General features: G+C 46.1%; 1 protein-coding gene across 1 annotated transcript in view; it reads right to left on the bottom strand.

Annotated features, from left to right (window-relative positions):
• The window catches only part of LOC103786634 (uncharacterized), a 69,853-nt gene that overhangs the window by 36,551 nt on the left and 14,163 nt on the right, over nucleotides 1-19,139 (bottom strand). Inside the window, exon 3 of the mRNA XM_063606532.1 lies at nucleotides 5,782-5,954. Coding sequence (XP_063462602.1) covers nucleotides 5,782-5,954 — 173 coding nt within the window. The remainder of the gene's footprint in view (nucleotides 1-5,781; nucleotides 5,955-19,139) is intronic.

The following is a 19,139-nucleotide window of genomic DNA, read 5'->3' as shown; positions in this document are numbered from 1 at the left end:
CTGGGATTACAGGCATGAGCCACTGAGCCCGGCAGCCACTAGTTAGTTTTTAAAAACATATCATGACGTAGGGTACATAACCTACTATTATATGATATTTGAGACAATTGTTTGGTGGACTGGCAGCAAATGTTTAAAAAACAGCATCTCCAGGAAAAAAAAAAAATCCTGATTTGTGGCGTTTGCCAATTTCCCTAGTGTAAATACTCCACCAGGGCTGATTTCAAACTATCAACACCTGGTCTCTGAGCACAGACTTGGGAAGACAGGCACATGTTGACTCTGGGGAGTTGGTATGAACCTCCTCCAGGAAGCTGCTGCAAAGATCCCTGTGACCTTTGGAGAAAAAGCTTTAAATATTAATTGCAACAAACTACGGGCTTGATCATATAGGAGTCCCAGTAGCCTCTAGTATAGATGAATTAGATTTTTTTTAAGTGTTTCTCAGAGAGCTTGCGGACCTTCAGATTGGATCACCACGACCCCTCCCCTCTCCAGCAGCCGCTGTCCCAGGCAACCTCTGCTTGCTGGGCCTGCTCTGCCAGGGCGTCTGAGGCCATGGTCAGTCCTAATACGTGGATGAGCCCCCTGAGCCGCCCACATTCCTCTGCTCATGGGCCTAAAGCAGCTGTGTTGCCTCGGGTGCTCTACTAGAAGCTGGATGCTGACCAGTATCAGAATGATTCAGAATTAGAATAAGAAAGGAGAGAAACTACTCCTGGATGGACATAACAACAATGTGCAAAGATAAACTATCAAATTGTGAAGAAAAGATTAAGATGTTTTATGAGTGGTATTTGCACTTGGATGATGAGTTCTGCTACATTTGTTTTCTTTTTCTTCCCCCCCACCGCCCCTGCCTTTTTTTTTTCTTTTTGGAGATAAGGCCTCACTATGTTGCTCAGGCTGGTCTCTAACTCCTGGCCTCAAGGGATCACCTTAGCCTCCCAGGTAGCTGGGATTACAAGGTGAGCCGAGCCACCACGCCTCCTGCAGCAGGTACTTTGATGTGAGAGATAAAAGAGTACAAATGGATGGGGATCTTTCTGGAGTAAGGAGACATCATAACTCTCCCCACAGGAATTTATCACTTCCTGCTGGAGGAAAAGATCTAGATGAAGGCCATGCAGCTGTTTGTGGGAGACCCAGTGTGGACTGTCTACAACCGGCCAGGTGACCTTTTTGATGCCTGGGGACAATACAGGAAATTTCTGGCACAAACAGCATAGCAGTGTTCCCTGGGAATTAACATGTGTCCTGTAAAAGTCCTAAACATGACAACTGGGCAGAAAATCAATCATTGTCTCTTTGCTTTTATATGATAGACTTGAGGCTAGGTTATCTTCCCTTTGTAAGATTATTTTACCAGAATATTGTCTAACAAAAGGAGCTATAAAACTGAGTTTTACAATGGAAGCAACTTGGAAATATAAACATGTTACCTTCATTCTCTCTAACTCAGTCAAGACTAGTGGTTCAGTAGCCCTATGTGAGTCCATGCATTCATCTCAAACCAGAATGGAAGTTTCATCTCCCAATGAGCAGTTAGATGCTCATTCTAGAGATGATGTGGTGCTTACTTTATAAGAAGGTGCGCTGGGTGCGGTGGCTCATGCCTGTAATCCCAGTACTTTGGAAGGCCAAAGCAGGTGGATCACCTGAGGTCAGGAGTTCGAGACCAGCCCGGCCAACATGGTGAAGCCTCGTCTCTACTAAAAATACAAAAATGAGCAGGGTGTGGTGGCAGGTGCCTGTAATCCCAGCTACTTGGGAGGCTGAGGCAGGAGAATTGCTTAAACCCTGGAGGCAGAGGTTGCAGTGAGCCAAGATCACACCATTGCACTCCAGCCTGGGTGACAAGAGCGAGACTTCATCTCAACAAATAAAAAAAAAGAAGGTGCAACAGTAGATAACCAACCAGAAAGAAGACACCTCTTTCTCCCAAAATTATACTCTGGGATGGGGAGGGGTATGGGGGAACAGCTCCTATGTTAGGGGCACACTCTGAATTGCTTATGCCACTTCCTGTTCAAAATAAAGTAATTGCCTTAATTTTGTGTTGTTTCTTTACCTGGGAGACATTGCTCAGCCTGGAAAACCTTACAAAAAAAGAAGGATATTTAATTTCACTTATCAAACTATGGGTTTAGACTCTTTATAACTTATATAATTATTGTTATGATAGTAGTAACATATGATGAAGGCTAGAAATGATGCTGGAAAACTCAGTCATTCAACAAACATCATAGTCTCTAGAATCTCTTGAAACATTGGTGGCTTTAACATACAGTATCTGGAAATGAAGCTCCACTTATGAGCTGGTAAGATTTATGATGGTTATACCATAAAATATTTCTTTCCCTCCAAAAATACAAATTAAACAAAGTCTTCCTTATTAGTGATTTAATGCAATTTTACATAAATCAAACCCCCTGATAACAAACAATGCCAAACTCTGCCAAGAGCGTGCTCCACAGGACAAACTGGAAGGTGGATACCTTTGGGAAGGGCTGACCACAGAAAAAAATTACAGAGTTACAGCGTTTTAAAATCGGAAGGTTAGTGAGATTATAATAACACATGCTGGAAATCCACATGGTTTCATGAGTTCAGTAACCTTGAGTAACTTTTTCCCTGGGGAAATGGTGGAAGCCGTATTGCCTCGCCAAGTCTTATAGATAGGTCCCAAAGAATCTGAGCGCACAAACATCAGCTGCTCAGATTTCCACAAACCTTTTCCCAGTGGACCCACAGTAAAGCAAAAAACTATATCTATGCAAAACACCTAAAGGAATGCTATGTTCGTGGTCTGAAATTTCTTTTACTTATAATAATCCTCAAAAAGGCCAGGCACTGTGGCTCACGCCTGTAATCCCAGCACTTTGGGAGGCTGAGGCGGGTGGATCACTTGAAGCCAGGAGTTGGAGACCAGCCTGGCCAACATGGTGAAACCCCGCCTCTGCTAATAATACAAAAATTAGCAGGTATGGTGGCGTGCACCTGTAATCCCAGCTACTCAGGAGGCTGAGGCAGGAGAATTGCTTGAACCTGGGAGGTGGAGGTTGCAGTAAGCTGAGATCACACCATTACATTCCAGCCCGGGCAACAGAGCAAGACTCCATCTCAAAAAAAAAAAAAAAAAAAAAAGTCTTTAACACCGAGAGCTTGCTTTATTTAGGCCAGAATTGAGTATTTTAGTCCATGGCTCTGACAGCAATGTCCAGGTAGGACAACTTCCCAACACCAACTGTGAACCATGTGAACAAATGTCCTTAATGTCATTGCTGCATTTGGAAGGACGGGAGCTAGCTCCACTCTAGGAGTCCTGTAGAAAGGAAAAGAGAAGCATACTGGATTGCAGGCTTTCTTGCTACTGGTGTCCGGTGTCATGGCAAGGGTCACCAGTGGCCTGGAGCGAGTCCAGCTGGCAGATGGTTTGATAGCCTGCAGGGCTCCCCTAGGCTTATCTCCTCCTTGGCTGCAAGCCCCTGGCTCTAGCTCCTGCCCAGGCTTGCATCAGGAACCGTGGGGCGGTGTCCGAGCTGCCGGATTCCACCCACAAGCAGAGGCTGTATGCCACTGGTAACATCCAGCCAGTCAGCAGTGAGCTTCTGGGCAATTCTTTCAAGAGACTAGATTGACACCTGGAGCCAGACTTTATCGGACTTACCAAAGTTTGACCCTAATAAACAGTTCAGTTTTCCAGAGTTTTCTGGCTGCATGTAGTTGAAAGCAGGACTCTGCCAAGTTCTGAGTCCAGCTCTGAGCTGTTTGTCTTCCACCACCTGCTGCAGAACACGAGGTGAGTAAGTGGCCAAGGCTCATGGCCAGGTGTGCATGGGGCTGCCTGACACCACCAGGGGCAGCTGACCTCCCAGATGGCCACCAGCTATGCCCTGGACCTTTAGCTCCTGACACTTTCCATGATGGCTCCCCTGACAGGCTGTGGCTTTGGGTGGTATTAGGGGACTGTGTTTTCTTGTACCTGTTGCTACTAGGAAAACACTACAAATTTTGTGCCTGTATAACACTGTTCTTCAGTTTCTGGGGGTAAAAGTGCACTCACAATAATAAAAACCAACTTGCAATACCGATAGTTACCTGAACCCTAGTCAAGAAAAATTTACTAAGGCCTTATAAATGCAAGACACTCTCCCAAGAAGTGTGATGTCAGGGAAGAAAATACATGGTCTTTGCATTTAGGGAAGGACCATGCAGTGGGGAAGGCAAGACTGGAAACATTTCTTGTGTCTCCTCTGTGAAGTCTGATCGTCGCCCTCAAGCCAGTCCAAAGCATGTAGGTTAAACCACATTTTGGGGTGAACCATACAAAATTGCTGTTTTTCCAGTTAAAAAGGTAGCATGTCAGCAACTTACTTTGGTTCAACCTAATAATCAGGTCTCCCAGAGCACTCTGCCTATCCTGTTAGGGCCCTGTTTCAACCTGTCTTGTGAATAATTGGGTGTTGACAAGAACTTTTCCTCCATTTGATTGCCAAGCTTCCTGAGAGCAGGAACCTTAGTTTTGTGCATGTCCAGTTAAGTACTACACTTTACACGGAATAGAGGAATGAATGAATGAAAAAAACAACACAGGCTGGCACGGTGGCTCATGTCGGTAATCTCAGCATATTGGGAGGCCCAGGTGGGTGGATCACTTGAGGCCAGGAGTTCCAGACCAGTCTACGCAACATGGTAAGACCCAATCTCTACAAAAAATTTTAAAAATTGGCCGGGCACAGTGGCGCTTGCCTGAAGACCCAGCTACTCAGAAAGACTGAGGTGGGAAGATTGCTTGAACCAGGGATGTCAAGGCTGCAGTGAGCCCCGTGATCATGCCACTGCACTCCAGCTTGGGTGACAGAGCGAGACCTTGTCTCAAAAAAAAAAAAAAAGGCCAGGTCCGGTGGCTGAAGGCTGTAATCCCAGCATTTTCAGAAGCTGAGGCAGGCAGATTGCTTGAGTCCAGGAGTTTGAGACCAGCCTGGGTAACATGACAAAAACCTGTCTCTACAAAAAATACAGAAATTAGCCAGGTGTGGTGGTGCATGCCTGTGTAGTCCCAGCTACCCAGGAGGCTGAAGACAGAAGGATCATATGAGCCTGGGAGGTGGAGGTTGTGGTGAGCTGTGATCACAACATTGCACACCAGCCTGGGTGATAGAGTAAGATTCTGTCTCAAAAAAAAAAAAAAAAACCTACCCAATATAGATACACATCGTTTATATATACATATTTATATGGTGTGTGTGTGTGTGTGTGTGTCTGTGTGTGTGGTTACAAGCAGTATACTGGGTGCTGGGGACAAAAGGCTGAATCAACCTTGGGTCTTCCCAGGTTGATATGGGTCCTTACTGAGATACAAAGAGAGAATTTCATACCATTAAGCAGGGCTTCTCAACAGTAGCACTAATGACATTTTGGATCAGACAGTTTGTTGTGGGGGTGGCTGTGCTGTGCTCTGCAGGATGTTTAGCAGCATCCCTGGCCTCTACCCACTAGATGCCAGCGGTACACATTCCATCCCCACCCCCAGTCATGACAATCAAAATTGTCTCCAGACATTGCCAAATGTCCTCAGTGAAACAAAGTCACCCACCCCCAATTGAGACCCACTGCCGTAGATGTGCTAAGGTGGCATGATGCTTTTTAATCCCGTGAGGTGGTTCAGAGACACTTCCTGGAAAGGATGACACCTGGGGTAGGTCTTGAAGGATGAGTAAGACTTAGCAAGGAGAAGCGAGGCAGAGGCCACTGCACAAGCAAAGAACCATGGCTTACCTGAACTCCATGCTGACTCGGCACAGGAGGGACCACACATGTGAAAGGCAGTGAATTCAAGCCAAAAGATGAGCGTACATGTTCCCTTTTAAAAAGCAGATCTTGGTTTCTGGTATAACCTTCTTTCCATGAATTCTTCCACCTTTCAGCAACGCTTGGCCCGAACACAGAACCTTTGTGAATTAAGTGAAATCACTTAGAACTGTTTTAATGGCAGAGCAAAAGCTGTACTAGCACTAATAATAGCTTCCTTTGGGAAGGTACTTCACGGGTTTGTTCTGTCTACTTGTTTGTTTGTTCATTAATTTTTAAAAAATGCTTTCATTAGATGTTGAATACATACAAAAAACATCAACATACAAACACAGAGAGGAACTAGAAAGCATGTAGCATGTAGCCCCCGTCAGCCTCACACATACAATATCTCCTCCACCTGTGAGGTCCCCTGTGTGCACCTTCCTGACCTCACTTCCCTCTCCACTCCCAGGGGAGCAAGATTTTTGTGTTCACATTTGTTCATTCAACAAACCTTTTACTGAACACCCCACTATACTATGGGCCAGGCTGTGTGCTATAAAGTAGCAAACAAAACAAAAACTTTCCCCTTTCTTACTTAGAGCAATTTCACATTAGCCTTTTCAGTATTATATGATATTATCAATATCCCAACGAGATACATACATACAGGCAACTAATAACCACTCCCTCAACTTCCTTTAACAGGTGAGGAAGTGGAGGCTCCCAAATGTTGACTTGTCACAGGTGACATGGTTTGTAAGTGGCAGAACTGGGGCGAGAAGCCAAGTGGTTGCCTCCTGTCCCCTCCTTCCATTGTACCACAGCGCTGGCCTCTCCTCTCCTCACCTGACACTCCATGGGTTCAAGTCATTGCTACCGGATGCCAAACTCTGCAGGTAAAGCAGGGCAACTGCAGCGCAGGGAGACGGGTGGGATTTGGAGACTCCTACCAGACCTGCATGTGGGCTGTGGAGTGGGGAGAGGAGGTTTCTCTGCAGTAAAGGAGTCCCCACTGGGGGCAGTCTTGTCCCCAGACATTTGGGTCCACACCAAACTCCCATTTTAAAGTGGCATTGACTGGGTGCATTGCCTTGTGCCTGTAATCCCAGTGCTTTGGGAGGCAGGGCCAGGAGGATCGCTTCAGACCAGGAGTTTGAGACCAGCCTGGGCAATATAGCAAGACCCCATCTCTACAAAAAAAAAAAAGAAATTAGGTGCACATCCTATAGTCCTAGCTATGCAGGAGGCTGAAGCGGAGGATCACTTGAGCCAAAGAGTTCAAAGCTACAGTGAATTATGATTGTGCCAATGCACTCTACCTTGGGCAACAGAGCAAGAGCCTGTCTCTAAAAACAAATAAATAAATAAATAAAAGTGGCATCACAGCATACAAACAAAGCCATCTTTTTGCCTTTTCCATTTGACTGGGAGAAAAATGTTTTTCTCCCAGTCAAGTGGTTGGTTTATTGGTTGCTTGAGTTGGATAAACTTGGTATCATTTATTTACAACTCAATTTCTACTTCACTTGTTGATATTTTGGCTTGGTATTCATGCCTCCCCATAAACAAAAATAGTGATGCCTCGGATGGCGGGGATGACAGTGAGACAGATCTCAGAGGCTGTCCAAGGGTGAAGAACGGCTTCCATTTATAGCTGCCACTCTGATCACTGGTAGCAGCTGCCTAGGTGTTGTTTTGAGAAGGCTCAAGGGCCATAATAGATTAGGAAGCGTGGGCTCTGGAGAATGGAGCGGGGGGCTCTTGTGCCACATGATTATCAACCCTGACGTAGGCTGTGATCAGCCAAGATTGGCCAGGCACCACAGGAGGCCTCACACCAGTGAGGTCTCTGGTGGCCAGTAGCTGGCCCTTCTATAGCTCCATCTCCTGGTATGTGGGCCTCACACTCTAAAGGGGGCACAGATCTGGTCCCTGGTTCCAGGCCCCTTCAAATGAGGATAAAGCCTGATAGGAAAGTCTCAGCCTCAAATCAGATGTGACCTCCACATGGCTCATCATTCATTCCACAAATGTTTACTGCATGCTTCTCTGTGCAGGTGCTGTGCTGGACACCGGGAAGCCAAGTGACTGGATGAGAGACACTGTCCTAAGAGTACTTGCCATCTAGTGCATGACACAGACATCCAGTGAATAATAGCAGCACAGTATCATGAAGGCTATGGTAGGGACAATCCAGGATCCTACCAGAGCTTATTCACATGGGTGGTCAGAAAAGAACGGCTGCCCATGGCATTGGGGCAGAGAAAAAATTGTACAACAAGCCAAAGAATGCCTATCCTTTCATGAAGCATTTTGGTGGGGCCATTCTGTGACCTGTCTATGCTTAATGATTCTAGGAATGGATTCAGTTACAGGCTGGACTCAGGGCTTCTTTGCAGTAAGTGACAGGCTACCACATACATACCACATATGCACACTGTGGTCTGAACAAGAACACTCGCTTAAAAGGAAAGTCAGGAGGAAAAGGAAAGGGTGACTTTTACTGCTTTGGCCGAAGGTACTGTATTTGCCAGTAGAGAACTTGGGGAAATCAAATATTTCAATTACCCTATAATCATGGAAGGTAAGACTGACGGGTGAGCTTTTAGCTGTCTTCATGGTGTTTACACATCTTTACATCCCATGGACATCCCTTTGGATCTAAATGGAAGTCCTAATTCCGAGGTCTTGATTTATTTTAGACATGGGAAGTACTTCTTAACTGAACAGTCAGGGTTAAGTCAGGGAAGGGAACCCCTTGGAGTTATGGGATAAAGGACACACTTATTATAGGAATTGGACATTACACAACTTTGGGAGGAACTGTAGAGGTGAAGGCCCCGGAGGAATGGGAGGATCAGAGAAGGAGCCGCCAAGCAGTCCCTTGGACAAGCTAAGCACATCCTGCTGCTGTGGAGGGGCTGAAAAGAGAAGCCTGTGGCCCCTCCTCCGTGGAAATGCCATCCGAGGGAGGGGCTGGGGCTGCTGTCGGTCCTGGAGTCAGCAGTCAGGAAGAGGACTGGATGTGGAGTGCAGGACAGCAAGGACAAGCTGGAACCCGCTGGCCTCTCTGTGTCTGTCACCACATCTAACCCTGATGACTTTCTGAGAGTGATGGCCGCTGCTTCACATTTTCCAAACCTGGTACAAGTTCTTCTTCTGGCCAAATGTAACTCAGAACTGTACAGGGAAAGGGATCTCGAAAAGATAGTTCCATCTTAGCCAAGTGAACAGAGCACAAACCATCACATTTGAAGAAAAGGCTGAAGGTAGAGAGAGACTACTCTGCCTTAATTAAGAAACAAATACTTGGCCAGGTGCGACGGCTCATGCCTGTAATCCCAGCTCTTTGGGAGGCTGAGGCCGGTGGATTGTTTGGGCTCACAAACAAGTTTGAAACCAGCCTGGGCAACATGGCAAAACCCCGTCTCTACAAAAAAATACAAAAATTAGCCGGGTGTGGTGGCATGTGCCTGTAGCATCACCTACTCTGGAGGCCGAAGTAGGAGGATGGCTGGAGCCTGGGAGACAGAAGTTGCAGAGAGTTGACATCACGCCACTGTACCCCAGCCTGGGCAACAGAGTCAGATCTTGTCTCAAGAAAAAAAAAAAAAAAAAAGAAAGAAATAAAAAAAACACTGCAGAACTTCCTAGTTCAAAGAACCAGAGGTAAACTCGTGGTGTGCGTGTGTGTGTGTGTGTGTGAAGTGCTTGGGGAGTTTTGTTGAAAGGATAAATTTCCAGGCCTCATCTCTTAAGAGTCTGGGGTGGGGCACCTGTTTTAACAAGCTTAGTAGGTGATACTGATACACACAAAAGCTTGAAAACCACTGTACTCAACCTTACAAGCAAATAATAGGTTATTAATTAAAGTTGAATGACCTGCTATTGGAAGCCCTACATCAATAATTTGCCATTTAGGGACACTTGGATGGTTACCCAGATGCCAACAGTGTCCCAAATTGCCTCCTGAGCTGGACTTTATGTCCTCCATCTCCCTGCCTGAATACTTTTAAGAACAAGCTAAAATGCAGATTCGAGACTCACACCTGAACTCTTCTGTGAGGGAGCTGGGTGTGGTTGGACAGCAAGAGGAATCTCATGGTGATACCGCCAAGGGGCTAATGGATTGGGAAAGCCAAAGGTGTGCTCCACCCTGCAAACTGGGTTTACTGGTAACTCACACAAGTGATTTCTCTCATCCAGATAATTACCATTAAACAATATGTATCTGTCACCCCAAAGTGTGTGGGCATTGATGCAGCGTACCATGTGAAGCATGTAAAAATGATAGCTACCTGCCTTAGAAGTTGGAGGTGAACTTACAGACCTCCCCACGTGCCTTGTTTGCCCTGCCACACTCATACCCACCCCCCAGCCAGCCATAAACCCACCTGCCCCTACCCTGCACCAGAGAAACTTCTGACACAGCTGCCAAAGCAGCTGACAGTGTCAGCCTCTAGCTCCTTGGGCAGGAAATATGGGCAACTCAAGAACAGTCAAAGGGCCAGCATGGTGGCTCATGTCTGTAATCCCAACACTTTGGGAGGCCGAGGCAGGTGGATCACCTGAGGTCAGGAGTACCAGACCAGTCTGGCCGACATGGTGAAACCTCGTCTCTGCTAAAAATACAAAATATTAGCAAGGGGTGGTGGCACATGCCTGTAGTCCCAGCTACTTGGAAGGCTGAGAATTGGTTGAACCTGGGAGCCAGAGGTTGCAGTGAGCCGAGATCATGCCACTACACTCCAGCCTAGGTGACAGAGTGAGACACTGTCTCAAAAAAAAAAAAAAAAAGAAAGAAAGAAAGAAAGAAAGAAAAAAGGAAAAAAAAAAGAAGAGTCAGAGGAAGATGGGGCAGGGCCCAGAGTGGCCCAGCTAAAGTGCAAGGGTGAGCTGATCTAGATCTTCCTGCAGAGCATACGGGGCAGAGTCCAGGCCAGCATGTACACCTCTAGACTGCCTTCTTCCCTTGCCTTCCTTTTCTGTCTCTGTAAACAGAATCCAAAGGCACTGATGCATATTAAATGCCCCTGTTCCCCTGTCTTCTCCCTGTGTTCTTCTTCTAGTATTGTTCAGCATTAATCCTACTGACTGAACAAACCAGTGAGCCAGGGGTCCTCAATTGTGCCTCAGCCACTCAGGGAGCTTGTCAGTGATGCATATTCCTCAGTGTCACCTTCAAAGAACCTGACTCAATAGGTGGGACTTGGAAAACTGAATTTTATCTTATTTTTTTTTATTTTTTATTTTTGAGACAGAGTTTCACTCTTGTTGCCTAGGCTGGAGTGCAATGGCATGATCTTGACTCACTGCAACCTCCATCTCCCAGGTTCAAGCAATTCTCCTGCCTCAGACTACCGATTAGCTGGTATTACAGGTGCATGCCATCATGCCTGGCTAGTGTTTTTTTTTTTTTTTTTTTTTTTTTTTGTATTTTTAGTAGAGATGGGTTTTCACCATGTTGGCCAGGCTAGTCTCAAACTGCTAATGTCAAGTGATCCACCAGCCTCAGCCTCCCAAAGTGCTGGGATTACAGGTGTAAGCCACCATGCCTGGCCTGGAAAATTGAATTTTAAACAAGTGCTACCAAGGATTCCCAGGCAGATGATCAGGGACAACATTCTAGAAAACACCGTATGAGGCAGGAGGTGGTGCAGGAAGAGGAGAAAGAGACAGACCAGAATAAGGCCTCACAATCTGGTTGAAAAGGCAGATCACACACAAATGAAAAAGACTTAGGACAGGCAATATGCATATCCCTGCAAAGAGCCAGGGCACCTAGGGCACAACATTTAAGGAGGTCCTCAGGCTCAGGTGCACTTGCATGATCCTAGATTAAGTGTCTCCTTAAATTGTGCACCCTAAGTACCTTTCTTGCTTCAATCTCATCATTGTCCTGGTACCAACAATTATGTCTGGCACATCGTAAGCACTCTAAATATTTGATGAATGAATAAATGCATTTATTTAACAAACATTTACTGAGTGCAAACTATTATACTAGGTATAGGTAACTGGGTGTAGGGGTGAGTCCGGGAGAAAATGACAGTCTAGAAATGAATTGGACACAGACTCCACTTTGAAAGAAGTTTATGGGCCAGGTGCAGTAGCTCAGGCCTGTAATCCCAATACTTTGGGAGGCTAAGGCAGGAGGATCACTTGAGCCCAGGAAGCCAAGGCTGCAGTGAGCTATGATTGCACAACTGCACTCTAGCCTGGGCAACAGAGTGAAATCCTGTCTCAAAAAAATTTTTTTTAATAAAAATGTTTATGAACTCATAAGGTCTGAAGACCAGGAAAAAAAAAGATGCAAGGTGGTGAAGGTGGTGGAAAGGAAGGTGCTGGAGTGGAAGCGAAGGGGTTTTGTATATCTCTGCTAGACTACATGCTCCATGAGAGCAGTAGCCCTGCCTCTTCTGGTATATCCCCATTCCTGAAACAGCACAGGTACAAGATGGGTATTTCATGTACATTGGTCAAGTGACTAAATGGCCAGAGCCAGACTTAAAGTTCCAGAGATATACACTAGTGTGTTTTGCAGCCTTATAATTGAGTCTAAGTACAGGAAAGCAGGTGCCTGGAATTACATGAGGTTTTTTTTTTTTTTTTTTTTGAGACACAGTCTTGCTCTGTTGCCGGGCTAGAGTGCAGTGGCGCGATCTCGGCTCACTGCAAGCTCTGCCTCCCGGGTTCACGCCATTCTCCTGCCTCAGCCTCCCGAGTAGCTGGGACTACAGGTGCTTGCCACCACGCCCAGCTAATTTTTGTATTTTTAGTAGAGACGGGGTTTCACCACGTTACCCAGGATGGTCTCGATCTCCTGACCTCGTGATCTGCCCGCCTCGGCCTCCCAAAGTGCTGTGATTACAGGCGTGAGCCACTGCGCCTGGCCTAGGTGAGGTTAATTACAAAGGCCCCACTAATGATCTAACCCAGTGGTTCCTGCACTTGGTTGATTATCAAAACCACTTGAGGAGGGCTTGGAAAATACTGACTCCCAGGCCCTACACTAGAGGTATGAAGTCAGGGAAGCGACTCAGGAATCTGTATTTGGATTTCCTAATGAGCAGCTCATGATCACCCTGGCTTGGGAACTGTTACTGTAACCAGGAGTAAGGACTCCAGGTTTTAGAGAGCACTTGGCGGGCCCAGCCTGGCAGAGTGGCCGTGGTCCCCAGGCACATACCACACCAGGACGGGGAAGCAATGAGCAGCCTGCCTGGGCTCCTGTCCACCCACCAACAATGTGACTTGTTTTTAGACTTCTCTCTCTGCATCTCTGTTCCTTCCTCTGTGGAGGAGGGCACATAGGCAGCTTGTGGTAAGGCCAAGGGAGATAACTTCACAGAGATGTAGCCAGCGCCCAGTGCAGTCGTGTTTGGTCCTTATCACACTCATCTTTCTAGCAACACACCCAGCTTCTCAATTTCCTTTTCTGGACTCTACCAAAGTCAGACCTGGCATCAAAGGATTGGATGGCTACGGTAGAAGCTTTACACATGCTCAGAAGACTTTGGGGGAGTGGTAAAGCCCAGAGAGGAAGCTTCCATCAGGGACCCAACAGTTGGGTTGAAACCGTGATTTTAGGGTTTAGTGCCAATCTTAGTGCTATTTTCTCTCAAAGACAGCCATGACTCCTGCCCTCTCTTCTCTTCTCTAGATCTTTCCCGAATCCTCTTCCAGCACCCTCACTGTTCCTGCCCTTACCCCTAGCTGGGGTGCCAGCTGGGCCACCAGATGGACAGGCATGTGCCTGTGGGGAGGACTGATACTGTAGGCCACAGAGGAACCCTCAGCAGATCTCGAGTCCCCTCACAAGGACAGGAGAGTGCTATCCTTCACGTTGCTCCTTTAGGCCAATTCTCTCCCCAGGTAAATGATGAGGAGACAGCTGAACAAAGAAAAGCCCCTGAACTCCCAAACCCAGAAACATTCTTCAGCACAGGAAAGGAGAAAGCAGGCCAGGAGCAGTGGCTCACAGCTGTAATCCCAGCACTTTTGGAAGCCGAGGTGGGTAGGTCACTTGAAGTCAGGAGTTTGAGATCAGCCTGGCCAACATGGCGAAACCCTGTCTCTAGTAAGAATACAAAAATTAGCTGGGTGTGGCAGTGGGTACCTGTAGTCCCAGCTACTCAGGAGGCTGAGGCAGGAAAATCTCTTGAACTCCGGGGACATAGGTTGCAGTGAGCCGAGATCACACCACTGCACTCCAGCCTGGGTGACAGAGCGAGACTCCGTCTCAAAAAGCATAAGAAAAGGAGGAAACTAAAAATGGCCTCCTCGCTTCTGTACACAGTCCACCTGCCTTCCTCATCTGAGCCCAGCGAAATAGAACTGCGAGGCTGCTTCTTCTCCTGCACCAAGCTTGTCATCCTTCTGAAAGGGAAGAGTCAGCCAGATGGTGGCCACTGAGACTCCAGGGCCATCTCTGAGAGAACCTCTGCTTCAGAAAGAGGTCAGCTGTCAAAACAAACTGATGCAGAGGCACTTCCCCAGGGGAATCTCAAACTGTAGGCAGCCAGGCCCGGGAAGTGGGTTATTAACCTCGTGACCCTTTATCACTTTCTCCTTAATAGCTTTAGGCACCTTCTACGTGGTGTCTGGGGGAAAAACCCACCCTTTGTTTTGGAGGATGACGCAAACATTTTACAAGTAATGTATTGGCCTGTGTTTAACCTTTATTCAATGGGTCCTAATTTATTTCACTAATTGACTGCTCAATTCCAGTAAAATCTCTGGTTCTAGGTTTACAGCCTGCTGAACAAGTGATTCAGAGGTGTATACCCACAGCACAGAGCATCTCGCCACAGTTCAGGTGACAGTGCCTTCCGCTCCATGAAGAATATCCCCATGGAAAAGGAATTCCGGGCCAGACGCAGTGGCTCATGCCAGTAATCCCAACGCTTTGGGAGGCAGGGATGGGAGGATCTCTTGAGGCCAGGAGTTCGAAACCAGCCTGGGCCACATAATGAGATCTCTTCTTTACAAAAGTAAAAAAAATTAGCCAGGTGTGATGGTGTGCACTTGCAGTCCTAGCTACTCAGGAGGATCCCTTAAGCCCAAGAGTTTGAGGTTGCTGTGAGCTGTGCTTGAGCCACTAGGCTCCAGCCTGGGCAACAGAGTAAGCCCTTGTCTATAAAAAGAAAGAAGAAAGAAAAGGAATTCTATTTGTTTGGGGTAGTAATTCCCCAATAGCAGAACTGGGATTGGTGGGGTGGGTGGAAAAAATCTTGGCACAAGGAAAAACTTTTAAACAATTATACTTGTTTAAAAAGAAAAAGGAAAAGAAAACAAGGTGCCTAGGGAGGTGGTGGGCATCCGAGCACTGGGGTGTAGGAGTGGGGCTAAGGGGCTGTGCTGGGAGGGGTCTGAGCTGCTGCCGGAGGAGTCCAACGCAGCTCAGGGTTCTGAGATGAATGCTCAGGTCAGAAAGCTATATATACAGAGCTATCTTCTTGTCCAGGGCCAGGGAAATGCTTTTTCAGGCTGGACTAAGGAGGGAGGCTTTCTACAGGTGAAGACCAGTTGCAGAACGCTTCCAGTTATTTCAAGAGGCATTAGCAACATAGAGCATCCACGTGAACTTATTTACAACCTGGAGATAGCATTATTCATATTGGTCAGAGAGCTGCTGTAAATACGGTAATGGGCTTGGAGCAGAGCCTTAGCTCAATAAGTGTTAGAGATTATTATGATTACTATATAGAAAAACTAGTAGTCACTTCCTTTCTGAAGACACACTGATTAAAACTCAGTTAACATGCCCACTTCTTCAGGTACAGGAAATAGTAACATTGTCTGAAACGCCACATTTAAGTACAAGGTACAATAATCTGTGTTAACTAGTATATACTTTACAGTGCACATTTACCTCTTTCATGTATATATGGGGTCAATATGCAATAAGCATATGTCTATTTATCATTACTCAGGTGTTCATTATCCAATTCCTTAAAGTTAGGAAGTTCAGTAGTGAAAATATTCACTAATACATATATTAGTGACTATATAGTGAATATATTATATTCACAATACATATATTAGTGAATATATTATATTCACGATACATATATTGGTGAATATAATATATTCACGATACATATATTGGTGAATATATTATATTCACGATACATATATTGGTGAATATATTATATTCACGATACATATATTGGTGAATATATTATATTCACGATACATATATTGGTGAATATATTATATTCATGATACATATATTGGTGAATATATTATATTCACGATACATATATTGGTGAATATATTATATTCACGATACATATATTGGTGAATATATTAGTCACTTATAAAACTGGTCCCTATTAAAAAACATCACTTCAGCTAACACTATACCCCAATGACTAGGTTAAAACATCACTTCGGTTAACACCTACTGCCCCACTGATTAGGTCTCTGTGGGTCAGTCTCTTGCCATTGTAAAAATTCAGCAAATGTAACATAAATATTATGCAAATTGCCTTCAGATTGAAGCTGCAAAACTTGCAAAAGATACAGGATTTAATGAAGGTGACAAAAGTAATATTGGCAAATTGCTTGAACTTCAAGCAAAGACATTGACAAATAAAGATTTGGCATGTTTAAACCAGTTCACAATTGAAGAGCAGAGTGCTGAGAAAGATGGTGCCACATAGGCCCTTCAAAATAAAATAATTTAAATATCAAAGGATAAAAAGAGGCTTTTAGGAAAACTAATAAACTCTTTTTTTTTTTCTTTTCTTTGGGGCAGGGTCTTGCTCTGTTGCCCAGGCTGGAGTGCAGTGGCGTGATCTCGGCTCACCGCAACCTCTGCCTCCTGGGCTCAAGCGATCCTCTAACCTCAGCCTCCCAAGTAGCTGGGATCACAGGCACGTGCCACCATGCCCAGCTAATTGTTGTTGTACTTTTTTGTACAGATGGGGTTTTGCCATGTTGCCCACGCTGATAAACTCTTATTTTGCAAAACAAACAAAACCAAAAAACTCCACCTCTTCTATGACAGGGTTTAAAAGTCCAAGTGAAAGATGTTATCATATAAAAGTTTGTTAGGAAATGAATATTGAGAAAAGTAACTAACATATAATTCATTTTGTAACAATTAATGCATAGTTGCAATTATAACCTAGATTTGTTAAACTAAGAAAATATATTTTAATCTTTTAATTTCATTTCTCAGTAGGAAGTTCCAATCAAACATTTTTCACACTGATTACAAAATCATGATTCTCTTTTTAAGTGGATTCATATTAAATGTCCTTGCCTGATAGCAATTATCGTCAGATGTGGGAAGACAGAGAGTGTGCACAAGCACCAGTGATCGTTCTGACAATTGCCTAATTCTTTAGCTAACTAGCAGGAAGAAACAGAAACAGAGAGCCACCATCCTTTCCTTAATGTCTTGCCTGAATCTGGAGCAATGGTTCTCGACCTTGGCTGTACGTTGGAATCACTTTGGAGCACTCTAAAAACTACACACGTCTGAGTCTCACCCCCAGAGACACCCACTTCATTGGTCTTGGATGTGGCTGAAGTGGGGATTTTTTTTTTGAGATGGAGTCTCACTCTGTCACCAAGGCTGGAGTACAGTGGTGCGATGTTGGCTCACTGCAACCTCCACCTTCCAGGTTCAAGGGGTTCTCCTGCCTCGTCCTCCCGAGTAGCTAGGATTGCAGGTGTGTGCCATCACCCCCAGCTAATTTTTGTATTTTTAGTAGAGACAAGGTTTGGCCATGTTGGCCAGGCTAGCCTCGAACTCCTGACCTCAAGTGATCCACCTGCTTCAGCCTCCCAAAGTGCTAGGATTATGGGCGTGAGCCACTGCGCCTGGCCTGAAGTGGTGATTTTTAAGACCTCAAGTGATTCTAACACGCAGCCAAGGTTGAGATACACTAATCTTTCCTAATTTTTGCTCTTGCAAAAGGACCTATATCACATTCCACTACAGCCCTTTTCCTCATCCTTCCACTTTTTCCTCCCAGTTAATCCTATTCCTTTTCTAGTGTTGCTATATCTCAAGAACTGTTAAAGCCCACTGCCCCAAAAGGTGAAGGGAGTCTTGTGAACTCAGGCCACAGGCAGTGGGTGGAGGAAGGTGGGAGGGCTGGGGACTGGGTGGGGACGGGGTTGGGGTGGGGTGGGAGGGAACCTGGAGACCCAGGAAAGCAGGAGGAGGATCAGAGGGGAGGGAAGGCCAGGGACAGAGAAGGGAGTGGAGGAGGGTGGAGGGACTGGGGACCCAGGAGTGGGAGAGGAGGAGAAGTGGGCTGGGGACCTGGGATTGATGGAGGAAGGGAGGAGAGGGAGGGTTGGGGACCCAGGAGTGGGGAACAGGGGAGGTAGACAACCTCCAAGCAGCACGTTCCTAGTCCTTCCAGCCTGCTTACAGCTGGACAGACGGCAGCCTTCAAAGCTGAATGCACCAGGGAACAAACACTGTTCCCGCAGCAGCCGTATAACCCAAATTTAAGTTGAAATGTTCTGCATTATGCTTGGAGTTTGGATTCTATCCTGGAGCAGCAGGCAGCAGAAGCCAGCCACCCGGAGTCCCAGCAGACCACAAATGACTTTTGGAACTGAACACCGCTGCTGCTGTGCTGATGGGACCTTAGAGCCAGGCCCTAGATGAACCCGTTTCACCACCTACTTGCTCTCCCCTGGGCTGTGAGGGTCTTTTCATTCCACTTAGTTGGGTGTGAAACAATGTCCTGTCCTTTAAAATGTGCTTTTTCACCACTGCCTTTCACCTTGTCCAAGAAAGGCAGTCATGAAAAAGCACATTTTAAAATTAACATTTCCTTTTGAGAAAGTGATCAGTACAAGAAAAGCCAGTTCCAGAGACCCAAGGCCTTGTACTGAGCACTGCATCCACATTGGTTATGACAACCTGCAACCTCTACCCACAGGCATGACAGCCTGCTCCTCACCACTCCCAGGCCATACTCCCTCCAGATTTCAAAGGGGTCTGACCACCTCCTGGATAATGTGCCAATCAGGATGGGCGCACCTGTAGTCCAAGCTAGGCCGGAGATTCCCAGGATGCTGAGTCACGTGCTGTACAGTTTGGCTGGAGGTGGATGTGGCCGCTGCTGAGTGTATCTATTACTCCAATGGTGGAAAAAATGTAGATTTTCCCAAAACCAGCCAACCAGGCACATATCCAACCCTGCTGGTAATGGGCACACCAGATCTGACTGCACAGAAGGCAGGTTTGATTTTTCTGAAAGAGGCAAGGTGCCAGTGATGTATACCCGCTGCTTTCCTGCACGGGCACTTACCTACAGTTTCACCGAGTTCTGCTTCCCATCCCAAACCGTGGGAATCCAATAGTC

This window comes from Pan paniscus, chromosome 7 (assembly GCF_029289425.2).
Source record: "Pan paniscus chromosome 7, NHGRI_mPanPan1-v2.0_pri, whole genome shotgun sequence".
Classification (NCBI taxonomy): domain Eukaryota; kingdom Metazoa; phylum Chordata; class Mammalia; order Primates; family Hominidae; genus Pan; species Pan paniscus.
Note: the sequence above shows the minus strand (reverse complement) of the source record. Positions and strands in the feature narration are given on the sequence as shown.